A 15,395-nucleotide genomic window follows, 5' to 3' on the forward strand; every position below is an offset into this window, starting at 1 on the left:
AGAGGAACTGTGCTTTCTAGTGGCTCTCCACACATGCAGCTGGAGCTAATGCTGGGAACCATTCCTTTCCTTAGATTCTGCTGGAGGGAGAATGGGGTGAAGATGTGCGCAGCAACATAGCATTGGATGATGTCTCCATTGTAAACGGATCCTGTGCAGGTACAAGGCATGGCTTAGGGCACGGCAGCCTGGGACACGTCACTGACTGAGGCGGCAGGCTATGCTAGAGGCAGAGCTGTGCTAGAGGCAGGAGCACAGGTTATCTTAGGGCACTGATGCACCCTGTGCCCAAGTCTACTCTCCTCTGGGAGGTTGGGACACTGGCAATGCCCGCAGTCAGTCTTTTAGTTCACGTGTTACAAGGCCCACAGACAAGACATTGGCCACGGGTACAGAAGTGCTTTATCTGCTGTTGGGACCCAGCTAAGCAGATGGCAGAGCCATGGAGTGGGACAGGTCTGCCTGAGATGACACTGCTCAATCCCTGTCCTGGCTATGTCTGCTCATGGTGTTGGGTACTTCAGAAGGGTGAGGAGGAAACCAGGTGTCTGCCACAAAACTCCCTTGTTGGTGCACATCTCCTGTAACTCTCTCTTGTGCTAGGTCCATCGACACCAACACCCACGGTCTCCTTGCCAGCTACCACAACACAGCCTGTAATCACCAAGCAGACCCACACCCAGCTCAAGTACTGCCACCACCCATCCCCTTCTGATTCTGCTTCTTGCAACTTTTCATTTTGCTTCCTCCAAGGCCCATGACATGGTTTAGAGGGTCTGTTCTGAAGGGAGGTGTGTCTCCTCCTATCTCCCAGCTATGCTGCTGGACATAGCATCTTTGCAGAAATATAACAGTGCCATCCCTGCCCTGGGTCTCTTGGGTCAATGTGTCTGCTTTTAGAGGAAGGCTGGATTAGCAGCTTACAACAGGTGCTCATGTTGACACTTGCCACTTCTTCCTCTGTCTCTCCATAGGTCCACTTCCTACTACACCCCCTACTCTGCTGCCTAATGGTACAACACCAACACCAACGCCACCTGGAACAACCTCAGGTACAGCTATTATTCATAGAGATCTGAGTCCTCTTCAAAACCCATACCAGAAACACGGTGCATTTGTGTTTAAGGGCTGTTATTTGCTTTACTTCAGTTTCCCTCAATAACTGGACATGCATTGAATCCTCTTCCCTTTCTAAGAGATTGTGTGGGATAGCTGTGCTTCTAGCAATAGGACGTTTCAGTAGCTTTGAACTGTATGTCTGTAAAAAGTAATACCATCATGATATAGATCTCTAATAACTCTGCTTGTCCGTAAAGCCAATGGACCAGTCATGCACTAGATACTGCTTGAGAAAGTGAGCTGGAGAGAAGAGGCAGTAGGATGTGCTCAGCTGAAAGTTTCCTCTGGTCTTTCCACTGTCAGGCACCTGTGTAGTGGAAGGAGACCCTCACTACCACACCTTTGACAAGCAGTTACACCATTTCATGGGCACCTGCACCTACACCCTCTCCAAGCTGTGTGAGAGCAACAGCTCCCTGCCCTACTTCAACGTGGAAGCGGCCAACGAGCACAGGGGAGGCAACACCCGTGTGTCCTATGTCCGACACGTGGATGTCGATGTGGCTGACCAGAGGATAAGGCTGGCACAGGGTGGAGTGGTGACGGTGAGCTTGAGGGGCAGATGCTGTGGGGCGGTGTGAGCGGAGAGAACTGGGCCAAATGGACTGCTCCAATCCTGTCTGGGTTCCTGTCCTTCCAGGTCAATGGGGTGGAAGAGATCCTGCCTTGCAGCCCATCCGCAGGCGTGCAGGTCTTGTCCAGTGGCTTCTACACCATGGTCATGACAGACTTTGGCTTGAGAGTCAAGTTTGATGGGAAGCATCGGGTGGAGGTGACGCTTCCAAGCACCTTTGGGCAGAAGGTTTGTGGCATGTGTGGCAACTACAACGGGATAGCAGCAGATGACTTCCAGAACCCAGAAGGGGCAATGGAGCCAGACTCCACCAGCCTGGGCAACAGCTGGGAAGTGTCCAACAACAGCAGGTGGGTATGGCCCCCAGTAGCCCTGGGGACACATTGCAGCAGGAGGGCAGGAGGAGGAGGCACCAGGACAAGGCCACAAATGACCCAGGGGCCCTTCTGCCTGTCTTTCCACAGCTGCTCAGCCGGACCTCTGCCCACCCCAGCCTGCAATGAGACCGACAAGCAGCTCATCGGCAGCAGCCACTTCTGTGGGCTCCTCACGGACACCAGCGGCCCGTTTCAGGTGTGCCACGCTCTGCTGAGCCCCAGCAGCTACTTTGACACCTGCTTCTATGACCTGTGTGAGCTGGGGCTGGACCGTGAGACCCTGTGCAAGAGCTTGCAGTCCTATGCAGATGCCTGCCAGTCCCTCGGTGTCCAGATACCTGCGTGGAGGAACGCAACCTTCTGCCGTAAGTCCCGACAGGGTACCTGGGGCCGGTACTCTAGGAAAACACAGGACAGGATTGCAAGAGTGAGCTGGGGAATAACAACTATTCTCCGTGTGGGCTGTAGGGATACACAGGTAGATATCAGTATCAGAGGCACCATTTTCTGTTTCATTTTGATTGGGTAGGACTGAGAACACATGTAGGGCCAGAGACCATTGAGAAAATAGGGATAGCTACTTTTTCAAAGGAGATGTTCAGCAGAAAGGGGTATTCTGTTCTCCGCGTAATTTGTTGGGTCATCTGTTTTGGCAGCGATCACTTGTCCAGCCAACAGTCACTACGAGCCCTGTGCTGCAGCCTGCCCTGCCACTTGTGTTGACCCGATGGCTCCTGTAACCTGCAGCCTGCCGTGCGTGGAGGGCTGTGTGTGCGACAGCGGGTACCTGCTCTACAATGACCGCTGCGTGCCCAGCCAGCAGTGCGGCTGCTGGCACAACGGGCAGCACTACCCTGTGGGCTCGGAGTTCTGGACTGACAACACCTGCTCCTCCAAGTGCACCTGTCCCGCACGGGGAAGCAAAGTGCAGTGCTTCAATGCCTCCTGCCCTGCGGGCCAGTTCTGTGGGGTGCAGAACGGGAAACCTGTGTGCCTTGAACACTCCTACGGCATCTGCCACATCCACGGGGACCCTCACTACCAATCCTTTGACAAGGTGACGCACGACTTCATGGGCAACTGCACCTACACCCTGGCCAAACTCTGCTCCAACACCACCTCCCTGCCCTACTTCAACGTGGAGGCCAAGAACGAGCACCGTGGTAACACCCGAGTGTCCTACGTGCACGAAGTCATGGTTGAGGTGTACGGACAGCGCATTGTCATCCTCAAGCAGCAGAAGAGCCACGTGCTGGTAGGCACTGGGGCCTGCTTGAGCATGGTGCGGTTGCAAGGCAGGGCCGGCTGCTGCTGGCAGGGCCTGAGGTGTACCAATAGTCCCAGGGATGGGTGGGTTCCACTCAAGGCACCTGGTTGCTTTGTTTTCCCTTTTGGGAGGGGCTGGAGGAGGAAGAGTCCAATGGGGAACATGGGCCATGTTGAGCACAGTGCAGAACCCAGCAATCAGCTCTGTGAGCCCCCATGGTGTTGGGGTGTGAGGACATCCCAGGAAGCCGTTTGGGCCATGGCTGGGCTGGCAGCTGCTTTCCCTGGGCAGGAGCAGCCAGGGAGGCCGGGAACAGGCCCGGGGCCCACTGTGGTGGTGTGTGTGCCGTAGGTGAACAGCGTGCGGCAGACGTTGCCGGTGAGCGCAGCAGGAGGGGCCATCACGGTGAGCAAGAGCGGTCGCTACGTCGTCCTGGAGACAGACTTCTACCTCCGAGTGTCCTACGACACTGACCACTCGGTGGAGGTGAAGGTGCCCACCACCTACTTCAACCTGACCTGTGGCATGTGCGGCAACTTCAACAACCGCAGAGATGATGAATACATGATGCCCAACGGGCAGCAAGCCGCAGACTCCAACGCTCTGGGGGAGAGCTGGCAGGTCCCAGACAGTGACCCCTCCTGCGGTGTGCCCGTCCCCTCCCCACCCTGCAGTGCAGAAGAGGAGGAGCTCTATCGCTCCGACCAGTTCTGTGGCATCCTGACCACCAGGCCTAGCTCTTTTGAGAGCTGCCACGGCACCATCAACCCCCAGGACTACTTTGACACCTGCTTGTATGACCTGTGTGCCCTGAATGGTGGCCAGGAGTTCCTGTGTGCTGCTCTGGAGGCCTATGCTGACGCGTGCCAGGCAGCTGGTGTGACTCTGCTTCCCTGGAGGAATGCTACCTTCTGCCGTGAGTACCTGCCTTGCCATTGCCAGAAAGGGAAATGAGCCACAACCTTGGCTCTGAACCTCTGGCCAATGTGTGTCTTAGGTTTTTCCCTTCCCTCGAGGCTGTCCATGGTTCAAGTCTTGCTGGTCCTAATTTTCGCCTTGTCATTGCAGCCCTGCAGTGTCCTTCCAACAGCTACTATGACCCCTGCATGACGGGCTGTCCTGCCACCTGTGTTGACCAACACGCCCCACTGAACTGCTCCAAGCCTTGTGTGGAGGGCTGTGCGTGTAGCTCTGGCTTCCTCCTGAGTGGAGACACCTGTGTGCCCGAGGACAACTGCGGCTGCCACTTTGAGGGCAACTACTACACCGTGAGTGAAAACCCTGGCCTGGTTTGCAGAGCCCTGCCGGGCCACTCCTCTGCCTGTACTTTCCTGCCTCATCCACTGAGGTTTGGTGTTTCCCTGCCTGCAGGAAGGGGAGTCCTCCGTCAATGAGAACTGCACTCGCCGGTGCCAGTGTGAAGCCAAAGGCCACATGGTTTGCTCTGCCCTGTCCTGTGGCGAGGACGAGGTCTGCAAGATCCAGGATGGCCAGAGGGGCTGTTACCCAGCCAGCACTGCCGTCTGCCACATCTACGGTGACCCACATTACAGCACCTTTGATGGGAAGCTCCACCACTTCCAGGGCTCCTGCAACTACACAGCGGTGACAGGCTGTGACAACTCCTCCCTTGGCTTCAGTGTCACCACCCGCAACAAACATCGCGGCAGCCAGAGCTGGACAGCTCTGGACTCTGTGGCACTGTCCCTTGAAGGCCTCCACATTGCACTGCGCCAGCACAAGGCAGTCTACGTAAGCCTCTCATTTTGGTACCTGGGAACAGCAAACACACCAGACACTCTTGAAATACCTCTCTGGTTCCACTGAGAGCTTCCTGTTCCCTGAGCCTGCTGCGTGCTCACAGAACAGCCTGGCGGGGCTCTCTGTGGGGCCATATGTGGCTGCTCATGCAGACACAGAGTCTTGGTTACTTTCCTGAGCTTTCAGTGTGCTGTTGGTACAGTTGTTGCTACCCTCGTACACCTGGGCAGGGTTTCTCATGCCAGCAGTGCTTTTGGCTCGCGGGCACTACCCCGCTGAGGAAGAGTGACCTCTCAGTGGAGGACACCTCTTAATGCTTCTGTCTCCCTCTGCTCCCCTTCTCCAGATCAACGGTGCCCTGGTCTCCCTGCCTGCTTCTCCTGCCCCCGGTGTGACCATCTCCCTGAGCGGCTCCTATGTGCGGGTTTCTACCAAGCTGGGCCTGCAGCTGCAGTTCAATGGGGACCATGAGCTCCTAGTGAAGGTGTCTGAGCAGTACAAGGGCAAACTCTGTGGGCTGTGTGGGACGTACACTGGGAGCCAGCAGGACGACTTCATGCGACCCGATGGGGTGGTTGTACCCGACTTCAACGACTTTGGGAGCAGCTGGATGGTGCCGGATGAAGAGTGGCCGTGAGTCCTTGTTCCACCATGCAGATGAAGGACAGAAGGGACTGTGGGAGAGGGGAGCTGTGAGGGACATCAGGAGGGAGGGTTGGTGATGGCAAGCGTGGGGCAAGGGAGAAGAAGCAGCTTCCTGCCCCCTGGGAGAGTGGGCTGAGCCTGGGCAGGATGCTTTTCCTAAGCTGCTAGGATCGCACCTCAGTCGCGTGTTTCTGTCCATGTGAAACCAGGGAGGGCAATGGTGCCTGTGGGCCATGTGTTCCAGCCTTTCAAGTGACAGCATTGGGAGCCTGCCTTAGTGCAGGATCAGGATTGCAGAAGCTGACGTTATGGCTGGGGAGGAGGTCAGGAAATACAGTGGCTGCTGTCAGCAGGCTGCAGGCAACTCAGGGCTGTTTGTCTGCTTTGTAGGTGTGACCCAGCCATCAGCCCACCTGCATCCTGCTCCTCTACTGAAGAGGAGGCAGCTAAGCAGCAGTGTTCAATCCTCACACACCTCGGTGGCCCCTTCCAGCCATGCCATGCAGTTCTGCCACCCAAGACATACTTTGAGAGCTGTGTCTATGACCAGTGTGCCACGGGTGGCAGCACGGAGCAGCTCTGCAATGACCTGGGGGCCTATGCTGCAGCCTGTGCTGAGGCGGGCGTTGCTCTGGGAGACTGGAGTGCTGGCACTGTCTGTGGTAAGCCTTCTGTTGACCACCTTTGATTTCCTTGAATCTTAGGGACAAGGAATGGGGCAGTTATGGGGGCAGTACATGGGGCACAGATTTCCCCATTTATCATATAACTGGTCACTCTGGTAGGCCTGCCCTTGCATCAGGAGGTTCTTCTGGGCAGGTAGAAACCCTGTCCTGCACTTTGTTTGCAATGGTTTGGGGTGTTTTGGGAATTGTGCAACATCCCCATTTTGGAACAAATCTCCATTACCAAACATACCTCCTCCACTTCTGTTTCGCTCTGTTTCATTCACCTGCTCCTACAACCTTGTCCCCCTTTCCATGCACCACAACACCGCTTCCAAATACAACAACACCATCACCAGGGATGAGCACAAGTACTGTTGTCTCCCATCTGAGTTTTTTTGGTGGTTGTGCTACGCTTTTCCCCCTTGCCTGGCTACCCTTCCCTATCCACGGGCAGGCCATGGATGTGCATGGATGTACCTGAGCTCTGGTGTTCATGGGGAAAAGGTGGCCCCACCCTTACTCTAAAACCTCTGCTTTTCTTTCTGCACCATGTTCAGCTCCACCAACAGACTGCAATTTTGCCTGCACATTTGATGAGGACTTCTGTGGGTGGGTCCAGACAGATTACAGCAGCCTTGACTGGAGAAGGAACAGAGGCCCAACGCCCACTCCAAATACTGGCCCATCCTCTGACCACACAACAGGAGGTAGGAACAGCAATCAGCCCAGAGGCCAAGGGGCGTCACCACAAAATGGCAACAAACTTCTAACAGCAAACACAGACCACACTCGCCGGTCCTGTGGCGAGGACGAGGTCTGCAAGATCCAGGATGGCCAGAGGGGCTGTTACCCAGAAGGCCAGTTGCTGGCCTTCCTCCAGAGGACTTTGTCCGGTGCCCCTGAGGGACAAAGGATTCCTCTGGGAGGATTTCCAGCCCTGGAAATCAGTTTGTGCTGCCCCCAGAGCAGGCGAGGACCTGCCATGCAGGGGAGAATGCAATGCACAGCTTGATGACCTGTCGGTCTCTTAGGAAGACAAATGAGTCTGTGACTCTGTTACAAGATCCTGGCTTTTCCAGAAGGCAAAGATGAGGCTTCTCCAAATCTGCAGAGCCATGTGAGGACTGTGACAATACTATGGCGGTGTTGTCATGTCCCAGTCCAAAGCATACATCTGCAATGGCCCTGAGAACACATTCATAAAGGCACTTGGGTTTGGGGAGGGTGGTAGCTTGCAAAGGAAGTGTGTTTGCTCTCCCTTCATTTTGCCTGCCTGAAACTGCAGTCCTGTGGTGCTCTCAGGACTCTGCTTGGTTTGTCCCTGGCTGCTTTGGGTAGCTCTGATGGACCTGTGACAGTGTGGCTCGTGCTTTGTTTCAGATGGCTACTACATCTTCCTGCAAGGCAGTAATGATACTCTCCCTGGTTTTGTGGCTCAACTGGTCAGTCCAGTGTGCAGCTGGGAAGGAACACTCTGCTTCCGCTTCTGGTACCACATGTACGGAACTGCTCAAACAATGGCCTTGCGGGTGTACGTGCAGAAGGATGATGAGCTAGTGATGGTCTGGAAAGAAGTTGGGAACCATGAAGACAGGTGGCACTTGGGAGAGGTCACAGTGAACATGACAGGAAACATGCAGGTAAGGCCACAGGCTCTCACTGTCACCTCAGAGGAACTGTGCTTTCTAGTGGCTCTCCACACATGCAGCTGGAGCTAATGCTGGGAACCATTCCTTTCCTTAGATTCTGCTGGAGGGAGAATGGGGTGAAGATGTGCGCAGCAACATAGCATTGGATGATGTCTCCATTGTAAACGGATCCTGTGCAGGTACAAGGCATGGCTTAGGGCACGGCAGCCTGGGACACGTCACTGACTGAGGCGGCAGGCTATGCTAGAGGCAGAGCTGTGCTAGAGGCAGGAGCACAGGTTATCTTAGGGCACTGATGCACCCTGTGCCCAAGTCTACTCTCCTCTGGGAGGTTGGGACACTGGCAATGCCCGCAGTCAGTCTTTTAGTTCACGTGTTACAAGGCCCACAGACAAGACATTGGCCACGGGTACAGAAGTGCTTTATCTGCTGTTGGGACCCAGCTAAGCAGATGGCAGAGCCATGGAGTGGGACAGGTCTGCCTGAGATGACACTGCTCAATCCCTGTCCTGGCTATGTCTGCTCATGGTGTTGGGTACTTCAGAAGGGTGAGGAGGAAACCAGGTGTCTGCCACAAAACTCCCTTGTTGGTGCACATCTCCTGTAACTCTCTCTTGTGCTAGGTCCATCGACACCAACACCCACGGTCTCCTTGCCAGCTACCACAACACAGCCTGTAATCACCAAGCAGACCCACACCCAGCTCAAGTACTGCCACCACCCATCCCCTTCTGATTCTGCTTCTTGCAACTTTTCATTTTGCTTCCTCCAAGGCCCATGACATGGTTTAGAGGGTCTGTTCTGAAGGGAGGTGTGTCTCCTCCTATCTCCCAGCTATGCTGCTGGACATAGCATCTTTGCAGAAATATAACAGTGCCATCCCTGCCCTGGGTCTCTTGGGTCAATGTGTCTGCTTTTAGAGGAAGGCTGGATTAGCAGCTTACAACAGGTGCTCATGTTGACACTTGCCACTTCTTCCTCTGTCTCTCCATAGGTCCACTTCCTACTACACCCCCTACTCTGCTGCCTAATGGTACAACACCAACACCAACGCCACCTGGAACAACCTCAGGTACAGCTATTATTCATAGAGATCTGAGTCCTCTTCAAAACCCATACCAGAAACACGGTGCATTTGTGTTTAAGGGCTGTTATTTGCTTTACTTCAGTTTCCCTCAATAACTGGACATGCATTGAATCCTCTTCCCTTTCTAAGAGATTGTGTGGGATAGCTGTGCTTCTAGCAATAGGACGTTTCAGTAGCTTTGAACTGTATGTCTGTAAAAAGTAATACCATCATGATATAGATCTCTAATAACTCTGCTTGTCCGTAAAGCCAATGGACCAGTCATGCACTAGATACTGCTTGAGAAAGTGAGCTGGAGAGAAGAGGCAGTAGGATGTGCTCAGCTGAAAGTTTCCTCTGGTCTTTCCACTGTCAGGCACCTGTGTAGTGGAAGGAGACCCTCACTACCACACCTTTGACAAGCAGTTACACCATTTCATGGGCACCTGCACCTACACCCTCTCCAAGCTGTGTGAGAGCAACAGCTCCCTGCCCTACTTCAACGTGGAAGCGGCCAACGAGCACAGGGGAGGCAACACCCGTGTGTCCTATGTCCGACACGTGGATGTCGATGTGGCTGACCAGAGGATAAGGCTGGCACAGGGTGGAGTGGTGACGGTGAGCTTGAGGGGCAGATGCTGTGGGGCGGTGTGAGCGGAGAGAACTGGGCCAAATGGACTGCTCCAATCCTGTCTGGGTTCCTGTCCTTCCAGGTCAATGGGGTGGAAGAGATCCTGCCTTGCAGCCCATCCGCAGGCGTGCAGGTCTTGTCCAGTGGCTTCTACACCATGGTCATGACAGACTTTGGCTTGAGAGTCAAGTTTGATGGGAAGCATCGGGTGGAGGTGACGCTTCCAAGCACCTTTGGGCAGAAGGTTTGTGGCATGTGTGGCAACTACAACGGGATAGCAGCAGATGACTTCCAGAACCCAGAAGGGGCAATGGAGCCAGACTCCACCAGCCTGGGCAACAGCTGGGAAGTGTCCAACAACAGCAGGTGGGTATGGCCCCCAGTAGCCCTGGGGACACATTGCAGCAGGAGGGCAGGAGGAGGAGGCACCAGGACAAGGCCACAAATGACCCAGGGGCCCTTCTGCCTGTCTTTCCACAGCTGCTCAGCCGGACCTCTGCCCACCCCAGCCTGCAATGAGACCGACAAGCAGCTCATCGGCAGCAGCCACTTCTGTGGGCTCCTCACGGACACCAGCGGCCCGTTTCAGGTGTGCCACGCTCTGCTGAGCCCCAGCAGCTACTTTGACACCTGCTTCTATGACCTGTGTGAGCTGGGGCTGGACCGTGAGACCCTGTGCAAGAGCTTGCAGTCCTATGCAGATGCCTGCCAGTCCCTCGGTGTCCAGATACCTGCGTGGAGGAACGCAACCTTCTGCCGTAAGTCCCGACAGGGTACCTGGGGCCGGTACTCTAGGAAAACACAGGACAGGATTGCAAGAGTGAGCTGGGGAATAACAACTATTCTCCGTGTGGGCTGTAGGGATACACAGGTAGATATCAGTATCAGAGGCACCATTTTCTGTTTCATTTTGATTGGGTAGGACTGAGAACACATGTAGGGCCAGAGACCATTGAGAAAATAGGGATAGCTACTTTTTCAAAGGAGATGTTCAGCAGAAAGGGGTATTCTGTTCTCCGCGTAATTTGTTGGGTCATCTGTTTTGGCAGCGATCACTTGTCCAGCCAACAGTCACTACGAGCCCTGTGCTGCAGCCTGCCCTGCCACTTGTGTTGACCCAACTGCTCCCAACACCTGCAGCCTGCCGTGTGTGGAGGGCTGTGTGTGCGACAGCGGGTACCTGCTCTACAATGACCGCTGCGTGCCCAGCCAGCAGTGCGGCTGCTGGCACAACGGGCAGCACTACCCCGTGGGCTCGGAGTTCTGGACTGACAACACCTGCTCCTCCAAGTGCACCTGTCCCGCACGGGGAAGCAAAGTGCAGTGCTTCAATGCCTCCTGCCCTGCGGGCCAGTTCTGTGGGGTGCAGAACGGGAAACCTGTGTGCCTTGAACACTCCTACGGCATCTGCCACATCCACGGGGACCCTCACTACCAATCCTTTGACAAGGTGACGCACGACTTCATGGGCAACTGCACCTACACCCTGGCCAAACTCTGCTCCAACACCACCTCCCTGCCCTACTTCAACGTGGAGGCCAAGAACGAGCACCGTGGCAACACCCAAGTGTCCTATGTGCGCGAAGTCATGGTTGAGGTGTACGGACAGCGCATTGTCATCCTCAAGCAGCAGAAGAGCCACGTGCTGGTAGGCACTGGGGGTGGCTAAGGTGGGGTGTGCATGCAAGGCAGGGCTGGCTGCTGCTGGCAGGGCCTGAGGTGTACCAATAGTCCCAGGCATGGCTGGGTTCCACTAAAGGCACTGGGTTGCTTTGTTTTCCCTTTTGGGATGGTCTGGAGGAGGAAGAGTCCAATGGGGAACATGGGCCATGTTGAGCACAGTGCAGAACCCAGCACTCAGCTCTGTCAGCCCCCGTGGTGTAGGGGTGTAAGGACATCCCAGGAAGCCGTTTGGGCCATGGCTGGGCTGGCAGCTGCTTTCCCTGGGCAGGAGCAGCCAGGGAGGCCTGGAACAGGCCCGGGGCCCACTGTGGTGGTGTGTGTGCCGTAGGTGAACAGCGTGCGGCAGACGTTGCCGGTGAGCGCAGCAGGAGGGGCCATCACGGTGAGCAAGAGCGGTCGCTACATCGTCCTGGAGACAGACTTCTACCTCCGAGTGTCCTACGACACTGACCACTCGGTGGAGGTGAAGGTGCCCACCACCTACTTCAACCTGACCTGTGGCATGTGTGGCAACTTCAACAACCGCAGAGATGATGAATACATGATGCCCAACGGGCAGCAAGCCGCAGACTCCAACGCTCTGGGGGAGAGCTGGCAGGTCCCAGACAGTGACCCCTCCTGCGGTGTGCCCGTCCCCTCCCCACCCTGCAGTGCAGAAGAGGAGGAGCTCTACCGCTCCGACCAGTTCTGTGGCATCCTGACCACCAGGCCTAGCTCTTTTGAGAGCTGCCACGGCACCATCAACCCCCAGGACTACTTTGACACCTGCTTGTATGACCTGTGTGCCCTGAATGGTGGCCAGGAGTTCCTGTGTGCTGCTCTGGAGGCCTATGCTGACGCGTGCCAGGCAGCTGGTGTGACTCTGCTTCCCTGGAGGAATGCTACCTTCTGCCGTGAGTACCTGCCTTGCCATTGCCAGAAAGGGAAATGAGCCACACCCTTGGCTCTGAACCTCTGGCCAATGTGTGTCTTAGGTTTTTCCCTTCCCTCAAGGCCTTCCATGGTTCAAGTCTTGCTGGTCCTAATTTTCACCTTGCCATTGCAGCCCTGCAGTGTCCTCCCAACAGCTACTATGACCCCTGCATGACGGGCTGTCCTGCCACCTGTGTTGACCAACACGCCCCACTGAACTGCTCCAAGCCTTGTGCGGAGGGCTGTGCGTGTAGCTCTGGCTTCCTCCTGAGTGGAGACACCTGTGTGCCCGAGGAAAACTGCGGCTGCCACTTTGAGGGCAACTACTACACCGTGAGTGAAAACCCTGGCCTGGTTTGCAGAGCCCTGCCAGGCCACTCCTCTGCCTGTACTTTCCTGCCTCATCCACTGAGGTTTGGTGTTTCCCTGCCTGCAGGAAGGGGAGTCCTCCGTCAATGAGAACTGCACTCGCCAGTGCCGGTGTGAAGCCAAAGGCCACATGGTTTGCTCTGCCCTGTCCTGTGGCGAGGACGAGGTCTGCAAGATCCAGGATGGCCAGAGGGGCTGTTACCCAGCCAGCACTGCCGTCTGCCACATCTACGGTGACCCACATTACAGCACCTTTGATGGGAAGCTCCACCACTTCCAGGGCTCCTGCAACTACACAGCGGTGACAGGCTGTGACAACTCCTCCCTTGGCTTCAGTGTCACCACCCGCAACAAACATCGCGGCAGCCAGAGCTGGACAGCTCTGGACTCTGTGGCACTGTCCCTCGAAGGCCTCCACATTGCACTGCGCCAGCACAAGGCAGTCTACGTAAGCCTCTCATTTTGGTACCTGGGAACAGCAAACACACCGGACACTCTTGAAATACCTCTCTGGGTCCACTGAGAGCTTCCTGTTCCCTGAGCCTGCTGCATGCTCACAGAACAGCCTGGCGGGGCTCTCTTTGGGGCCATATGTGGCTGCTCATGCAGACACAGAGTCTTGGTTACTTTCCTGAGCTTTCAGTGTGCTGTTGGTACAGTTGTTGCTGCCCTCGTACACCTGGGCAGGGTTTCTCATGCCAGCAGTGCTTTTGGCTCGCGGGCACTACCCCGCTGAGGAAGAGTGACCTCTCAGTGGAGGACACCTCTTAATGCTTCTGTCTCCCTCTGCTCCCCTTCTCCAGATCAACGGTGCCCTGGTCTCCCTGCCTGCTTCTCCTGCCCCCGGTGTGACCATCTCCCTGAGCGGCTCCTATGTGCGGGTTTCTACCAAGCTGGGCCTGCAGCTGCAGTTCAATGGGGACCATGAGCTCCTAGTGAAGGTGTCTGAGCAGTACAAGGGCAAACTCTGTGGGCTGTGTGGGACGTACACTGGGAGCCAGCAGGACGACTTCATGCGACCCGATGGGGTGGTTGTACCCGACTTCAACGACTTTGGGAGCAGCTGGATGGTGCCGGATGAAGAGTGGCCGTGAGTCCTTGTTCCACCATGCAGATGAAGGACAGAAGGGACTGTGGGAGAGGGGAGCTGTGAGGGACATCAGGAGGGAGGGTTGGTGATGGCAAGCGTGGGGCAAGGGAGAAGAAGCAGCTTCCTGCCCCCTGGGAGAGTGGGCTGAGCCTGGGCAGGATGCTTTTCCTAAGCTGCTAGGATCGCACCTCAGTCGCGTGTTTCTGTCCATGTGAAACCAGGGAGGGCAATGGTGCCTGTGGGCCATGTGTTCCAGCCTTTCAAGTGACAGCATTGGGAGCCTGCCTTAGTGCAGGATCAGGATTGCAGAAGCTGAGGTTATGGCTGGGGAGGAGGTCAGGAAATACAGTGGCTGCTGTCAGCAGGCTGCAGGCAACTCAGGGCTGTTTGTCTGCTTTGTAGGTGTGACCCAGCCATCAGCCCACCTGCATCCTGCTCCTCTACTGAAGAGGAGGCAGCTAAGCAGCAGTGTTCAATCCTCACACACCTCGGTGGCCCCTTCCAGCCATGCCATGCAGTTCTGCCACCCAAGACATACTTTGAGAGCTGTGTCTATGACCAGTGTGCCACGGGTGGCAGCACGGAGCAGCTCTGCAATGACCTGGGGGCCTATGCTGCAGCCTGTGCTGAGGCGGGCGTTGCTCTGGGAGACTGGAGTGCTGGCACTGTCTGTGGTAAGCCTTCTGTTGACCACCTTTGATTTCCTTGAATCTTAGGGACAAGGAATGGGGCAGTTATGGGGGCAGTACATGGGGCACAGATTTCCCCATTTATCATATAACTGGTCACTCTGGTAGGCCTGCCCTTGCATCAGGAGGTTCTTCTGGGCAGGTAGAAACCCTGTCCTGCACTTTGTTTGCAATGGTGTGGGGTGTTTTGGGAATTGTGCAACATCCCCATTTGGGAACAAATCTCCATTACCAAACATACCTCCTCCACTTCTGTTTCGCTCTGTTTCATTCACCTGCTCCTACAACTTTGTCCCCCTTTCCATGCACCACAACACCGCTTCCAAATACAACAACACCGTCACCTGGGACGAGCACAAGTACTGTTGTCTCCCATCTGAGTTTTTTGGTGGTTGTGCTACGCTTTTCCTCCTTGCCTGGCTACCCTTCCCTATCCACGGGCAGACCATGGATGTGCATGGATGTACCTGAGCTCTGGTGTTCATGGGGAAAAGGTGGCCCCACCCTTACTCTAAAACCTCTGCTTTTCTTTCTGCACCATGTTCAGCTCCACCAACAGACTGCAATTTTGCCTGCACATTTGATGAGGACTTCTGTGGGTGGGTCCAGACAGATTACAGCAGCCTTGACTGGAGAAGGAACAGAGGCCCAACGCCCACTCCAAATACTGGCCCATCCTCTGACCACACAACAGGAGGTAGGAACAGCAATCAGCCCAGAGGCCAAGGGGCGTCACCACAAAATGGCAACAAACTTCTAACAGCAAACACAGACCACACTCGCCGGTCCTGTGGCGAGGACGAGGTCTGCAAGATCCAGGATGGCCAGAGGGGCTGTTACCCAGAAGGCCAGTTGCTGGCCTTCCTCCAGAGGACTTTGTCCGGTGCCCCTGAGG

General features: G+C 55.6%; 1 protein-coding gene across 1 annotated transcript in view; it reads left to right on the top strand.

Moving 5' to 3' along the window:
- Positions 1–15,395, top strand: part of LOC135278567 (uncharacterized) — an 89,775-nt gene that overhangs the window by 25,534 nt on the left and 48,846 nt on the right. The window contains exons 31-55 of the mRNA XM_064385142.1: positions 75–159; positions 975–1,052; positions 1,423–1,664; positions 1,760–2,043; positions 2,158–2,435; positions 2,727–3,325; positions 3,689–4,253; positions 4,406–4,605; positions 4,709–5,089; positions 5,445–5,731; positions 6,134–6,405; positions 6,969–7,118; positions 7,792–8,051; positions 8,155–8,239; positions 9,055–9,132; positions 9,503–9,744; positions 9,840–10,123; positions 10,238–10,515; positions 10,807–11,405; positions 11,769–12,333; positions 12,486–12,685; positions 12,789–13,169; positions 13,525–13,811; positions 14,214–14,485; positions 15,048–15,197. Of these exons, the coding sequence (XP_064241212.1) occupies positions 75–159; positions 975–1,052; positions 1,423–1,664; positions 1,760–2,043; positions 2,158–2,435; positions 2,727–3,325; positions 3,689–4,253; positions 4,406–4,605; positions 4,709–5,089; positions 5,445–5,731; positions 6,134–6,405; positions 6,969–7,118; positions 7,792–8,051; positions 8,155–8,239; positions 9,055–9,132; positions 9,503–9,744; positions 9,840–10,123; positions 10,238–10,515; positions 10,807–11,405; positions 11,769–12,333; positions 12,486–12,685; positions 12,789–13,169; positions 13,525–13,811; positions 14,214–14,485; positions 15,048–15,197 (7,102 nt within the window). The remainder of the gene's footprint in view (positions 1–74; positions 160–974; positions 1,053–1,422; positions 1,665–1,759; positions 2,044–2,157; positions 2,436–2,726; positions 3,326–3,688; positions 4,254–4,405; positions 4,606–4,708; positions 5,090–5,444; positions 5,732–6,133; positions 6,406–6,968; positions 7,119–7,791; positions 8,052–8,154; positions 8,240–9,054; positions 9,133–9,502; positions 9,745–9,839; positions 10,124–10,237; positions 10,516–10,806; positions 11,406–11,768; positions 12,334–12,485; positions 12,686–12,788; positions 13,170–13,524; positions 13,812–14,213; positions 14,486–15,047; positions 15,198–15,395) is intronic.

The sequence above is a fragment of the Passer domesticus genome, chromosome 11 (genome assembly GCF_036417665.1).
Source record: "Passer domesticus isolate bPasDom1 chromosome 11, bPasDom1.hap1, whole genome shotgun sequence".
Lineage (NCBI taxonomy): Eukaryota > Metazoa > Chordata > Aves > Passeriformes > Passeridae > Passer > Passer domesticus.